The following is a 5,461-nucleotide window of genomic DNA, read 5'->3' as shown; positions in this document are numbered from 1 at the left end:
GAATGGACCGGCTTGGTGGGCATCACTTGCTCAGCCAGTGCTAACCCACCACAATCATCTGTGGCTAAAGTTATTAATTGTGGATCACACTGGAAAGAAGTTTCAGAGCTGCCTCTCTGAAGGATAATATTTCAGTTCTGGAGCATTATGGAGCACGATCCCCATCTCTTTATCCAGTAGAGGTGCCTCAAAAAAAATGTTTCTCTTTTAGTAGCAAATGACAGATGCTCATAGTTTGAATACATATAGAATCAAGCCCTGCAATGGCTTCAGCTTCAAATGCTGAAGGTTTGTCTGGTAAGATATAGTGACTATAAGATACTAACTGTAAGAACTTAAGGTTTTATTAGTAAGTCAGTGGTGGGAGTTAGTGGAAATTGGGGGGTGAAAGCTGCCCTTGAGCTATTCCATTCTCCGCCAGCTGGCAGGGCAAGGAAATTTTAAATGGATGAATAAAATTTTATAAGTAATAGGTTAGTTTTTGTCTTTGTGAGATTGTATTTTGTCCTCTCATTTTTGCCTTGATTTTGCTTCGTAGCTGAAGCGAGTGACCAACACTCCTGTTCCTCACACAGCCTGTTGTGTGGACAGGGCACAGTGCAGTTAACACACATCCTCGATATCTACCACAGTACTCCCTTTTGTACCTCTGCTTTGAGGCTTCTCCAGATTAACTCCTACACGCCTAAATATTCATTATCTCCCTTTTGTAAGAACAAATACACAGTCTTGTCTTATGAGGGTTTCCCTGTTTTCTCAGGATAAAGAGATGTCATTGTGCTGCTAGCATTTATGTCCTTAAGGTTTTCTAGTTTTCTTAGTTCTACAGGTGCAGAGTCTTCCCATTGCCTAAAGTTTCATTCCTGAAGTCCATTAGGTACATTAAAAAACATGTGTTCTCCTTTTGGTTTTGAGACAGTAGGGTGTGATTTTCATTCAGACCTTAAACGTTCAGAAACTACATAATACAAGCAGATGATGAGGGTTTTCTGAATGACCACAAATGTGAAGAATGCAGCTTCTTAGTAAAAATAGTCTTCTATGTGTCTTATAAAAGTTCAAGATACAAGACTAATTCTTGTATCTACAAAACAATTTCTTGCATTTATTGCTGAAGTCTGGAAGTGTTTGTCGGGTTGCAGGACGTCTCAATATAAGTAGTGTATCAAAGTGCTGCCTGACTGCATTAATTCCTGTCTTGGGTCAGCTTCTCTTCTACGCAAACAGCAATTCTGGCTTTTGTGACATGCCAAATTCTAACCTCTCTTTTCACCTGGTTGTCATTTTCTGTAGGTGAGAAGTACCTGTTTGTGTATGGTGGGCGTTCTGTGGCAGAGCCTGTGCTGGGGGATTGGTGTTTCCTGCACACTCGGGAACTTTCCTGTGCTGTGGTAAGAACCTGGGGAGGCCCTGAGGAGTAGAAGTTGCCTTCCTTTGCAGGTTCAGGCAGCTCTGCTGGAAGCCCAGTGAAATCACAGTGGGGTTCCCATATTGAAGCAGATGGCACTGGCAGTACTGTCACTCTCCATGGTGAGCGGACAGCTGACTTCTCAACACCGTGCTTTTCAGTGGAATAGAATCTTCTCAAGAGTGGTTGAGGTTGGAAGGAGCATCTAGAGATCACCTAGTCCAGCACCCTTGCTTAAAGCAGCGCCTTAGAACAGGTTGCTCGGGATATTGTCCAATTGGGTTTTGATTATCGTCAAAGATGGAGACTCCACAACCCCCTTGGGCAACCTGTTCAGTGCTTGACCACCCTCATAGAAAAATGGGAGGGGTTTTTATGTTTAAGTGGATTTTTTTTTTTTTTTTTTTAATTTCAGTTGGTGTCCATTGAGTCTTGCCATGTTGCTGAATACCGCTGAGAACATTCTCTCTGTCTTCTTTAATCTCTCTCATTAGGCATTTTACATGTTGATGAGATTTCCCTGTGAGTGTTCTCAGTCAATGAGGTGAGCAGCTCTGGTGCTGGCAGATGCTCTAGCATGATGTGCAAGGGTTTCATGAACCAGCGAAACATCATGTGAGTGCAGAGATGGGACCAGGAGCAACCTGCTTACTGCAGCAGGCGCATCTCTGTGCCTACCCCACCTTCCCAGGGGCCCTTCCTTATACAGTAGCTGTGAGGCTCTGCAAGTGGAACGAGGCAATGATGAGGATAATGGTCCCTCTAGGTTGGAGTGTTGCCAAGGTTAAGTCAGCTTATGCCCTGTGTCAAAACCACTTCCATTAAGGAAAAAAAAGGTCATTGTCGTAGGAGACTTCTGAGGGGAACAGAAGGCCCAGTGTGCAGACTGGACCTGCTTCTGAGGGAAGTGTGCTGCCTCCATGGGGCCCAGGTCAAAGATGTCATGAAAAAACTTCCTACCATGGTATGGCCCTTGGATTATTGCCCATTATTGCTTTTTCATGTAAGCAGCAATGAAGTTGCAATAAGAAGTCAAAGGGCGATAAAAGACTTCAGGGCCTTGGAACAACTAGTCAAGGGATCAGGAGCACAAGTAGTGTTCCCCTCCATCCTTCCAGTTGCAGGGAATGATGTTAGAAGAAACAGAAAGACCTAGCTGATTGGTACCTGGCTCTGTGACTGGTGTCACCAACAGAATTTTGGGGTGTTTTGATGATGGGTTGGTTTACATGACACCAGGCCTCTTGGTGACAGTTGGGGTGTGCCTGTCTCAAAGTGGGGAAAGGATCTTTGCACAGGATTTGGTTGGGCTCATCAAAAGAGCTTCAAACTAGGCTTGAAGAGGGAAAGGGACAAAACCAGGCTTGCTAGTGATTAGCCATGGGATGGCACAGCAGTGTTTGAGGGGCTGTAGGGCTTGCACTGAAGGTTTCCTTTCTGCCCGTTAGTGCTGCAGTTCAGCATTTTATCCTGCTCTCTGGTTTTGGCCACTGACCACCTGCTTTGCTGGTCACTGTCTGGAAACTCCTGGTTCTGTGGTGCATGTCTTGAACAGAAAGAGCATGCAAGAGTGCATATAAAGTTACCTCTAATAAACTTGCAGAAATATAATTCTCGAAAGACTGAGAGCTGCTAAATAGACTGAGGGCCAGAGAAATACTGCAGCTAGTATAAGTGGACACACTTCTGCTTAGCCATCCCCAGAGGAACGTGTGTAGGTTGGGTTTTTTTGATTGTTCCCTGTCAGGCTTACTCTGTTCTCCTCCAGCAACTGTTCCTATCCTATGCAGGAAACAATGTTACATCCCACAGGATATACAACAGGAAGAGAGGGTTTAAGAGCCTGCATATGAAGAAGACATGAAGGTTGGCAAACTTCAGCCTTGGACTTCTGTTTTCCTAGATTCCTGTCGAGGGTCCAGTCCCAGAAGGCCGTCACTCTCACAGCGCCTGTAGCTGGAAGGGAGGAGTGTTGATTGCAGGAGGTCTGGGAGCAGCTGAGCAGCCCTTGGGTTCCATCTGCTTTCTGAGGGAGCTTGGCCACGGCTTCCAGTGGCAGACAGTGGAGACACACCCTCCTCTCATCCCCAGGTAAGTACAAGGCATTATTCAGCAGCGAGTCTTCCACCTGGCTCTGCCTCCTCCTTACCCGTGGCTTCCATCTCGCTCTGCACTCGCAGGTATTCGCACACCGCACACGTGCATGATGGGAAACTCCTGCTTGTGGGCGGCGTGTGGCTGCAGCCGTGCGCTGTGCCAGGCCTGGCTCTCATCCACCTAGCCACTGGCCTCTGCCTGGACTATACCATCAACTCCGTAAGGACCGACCGTTTTCTTTCGGGCTTGTGTGAAGGAACGTGGTAACCTCGGGGCTGTTCCCCAAAATGGAGTAGGGAATGCAGAGCAGGCAGATTCCTGAGTGGAATAAACCTTCACTGTTAGAGTAAAATCTAATCCTGAAGTGCTTTTACCAGTCCAGAGAACATAATAGTGTTGAGAAGAGGGAGAGTCCAAGTGTGCAGGAGACTGGAAGGCACAGAGCTGCTCTGTTCCAGACAGGGTGAGAAGAGCTAGGGTAGGCACAAGCATCTTAAGAAGAGATCTGGTCAAACCAGAGCCTAGGTTATCTTCTTGGAGGTCTGTGGTTTAATTTAATTAAAAATATCGTGGTGGAAATTGCTGCTATAGCTGCTGTCTAAAGTACAAGGAGAAAATGGCTTGAAAATACTGAAACTCACTTAAACATAACGAAACTGCTTGCTGTGAGGGTGACTGAATAGGTTGCTCAGAAAGGCTGTGATGTCTCCATCATTTGAGATACTCAAATCCTGACTGGCCAAGGTACTGAACAACCTGCTGTATTTGAGCCTGCTTTTAACAGGATTGGTTGGACTGGAGGATGCTTAGAGGTCCCTTCCAACCTCAGCTATTCTGTGGTTCTGTCCCATGATTCAGCGAAGGACAGTCATACAGGTGATGTCACATAGCAGGATTTTGGCATACTCCGGGCAAAACTTAGTCTTAATCTGGGCTTAGCCCTCACCTATGATAATACTGCCTGGAGTACAAGACAGACACACACCTGTTGGAGTGCAGGCAGAAGAGGCCACAACAATGACCCGAGGGGGGAACCCCTCTGCTGGGAGCCCTGCAGGAGAGAGTTGGGCTTGGGCAGCCTGCAGAGGAGAAGGCTCCAGCTGGGGAGACCTTCTGGGGGCCTTTTGGACTTCAAGGGCCCTGTCAGAAAGCTGGGGGCACTTTTGAGCAGGGCCTGTTGTGACAGGACAAGGGGGGATGGTTTGAAACCAAAAGAGGGACATCTAGACTAGAGAGAAGGAAGAATAATTTGATGCTGAGGATGGTGAGCCCCTGGCCCAGGTTGCCCTGAGAGGTGGTCGCTGCCCCATCCCTGGAACCATTCCAGGGGAGGTTGGCCGGGGCTCTGAGCAACCTGCTCTAGTTGCAGATGTCCCTGCTCCCTGCAGGGGGGTTGGACTGGATGACCTTGAAAGATCTGTTCCAACCCAAAACATTCCGTGATTTATGAGAAAGCTTCTGTTGCTTGACAAGTTTTAATTTTTCTTTTACATAAAGAAACACAGGTCCTTAGATATCTGTACGTATGGATCCTGTCCTTGGTGAAACTGGAGTTTGTGACTAGTCTGTTCCTTATGCCAGGCAGTATGTGGGTATCTGGCTGACCCTGCAGCAATTTCCTGAGAGTTTAAAGCTCTACATTTTTTAGATAGAACTGGCTGCTGTGGCTTGGTAGTGGTGGGGATGGACACAGTGATAACAAAGTTGTATCTGTAAGAATAGAACGTTTTTGTTTGCTCTGAGTAGATGGATGCAGGTGGATGTGTAGCTGCCTTTGCTTATGAGCTGTTTGCTTTGACTGAGGTGAAGCTCTGTAGGGTTTTGAACCCACTGGCACTGTTACTGTGGGCAGAGCTCTCTCTTAATTGCTATCCCTTAACCTTTCTCCAAGAATATAGACAGGGGTGCCCTCATAAAAGGTGCCTTCTGTTTGAGGATTTTACAAGGGAAGCCTCT

General features: G+C 46.8%; 1 protein-coding gene across 1 annotated transcript in view; it reads left to right on the top strand.

Annotated features, from left to right (window-relative positions):
- Nucleotides 1-5,461, top strand: part of LCMT2 (leucine carboxyl methyltransferase 2) — a 15,075-nt gene that overhangs the window by 8,739 nt on the left and 875 nt on the right. Inside the window, 3 exon segments of the mRNA XM_008945243.1 lie at nt 1,294-1,391; nt 3,312-3,499; nt 3,589-3,724. Coding sequence (XP_008943491.1) covers nt 1,294-1,391; nt 3,312-3,499; nt 3,589-3,724 — 422 coding nt within the window.

This window comes from Merops nubicus, unplaced genomic scaffold (assembly GCF_000691845.1).
Source record: "Merops nubicus isolate BGI_N331 unplaced genomic scaffold, ASM69184v1 scaffold19348, whole genome shotgun sequence".
Taxonomy (NCBI): Eukaryota; Metazoa; Chordata; class Aves; order Coraciiformes; family Meropidae; genus Merops; species Merops nubicus.
This window is presented reverse-complemented; position numbering and strand designations above follow the sequence as displayed.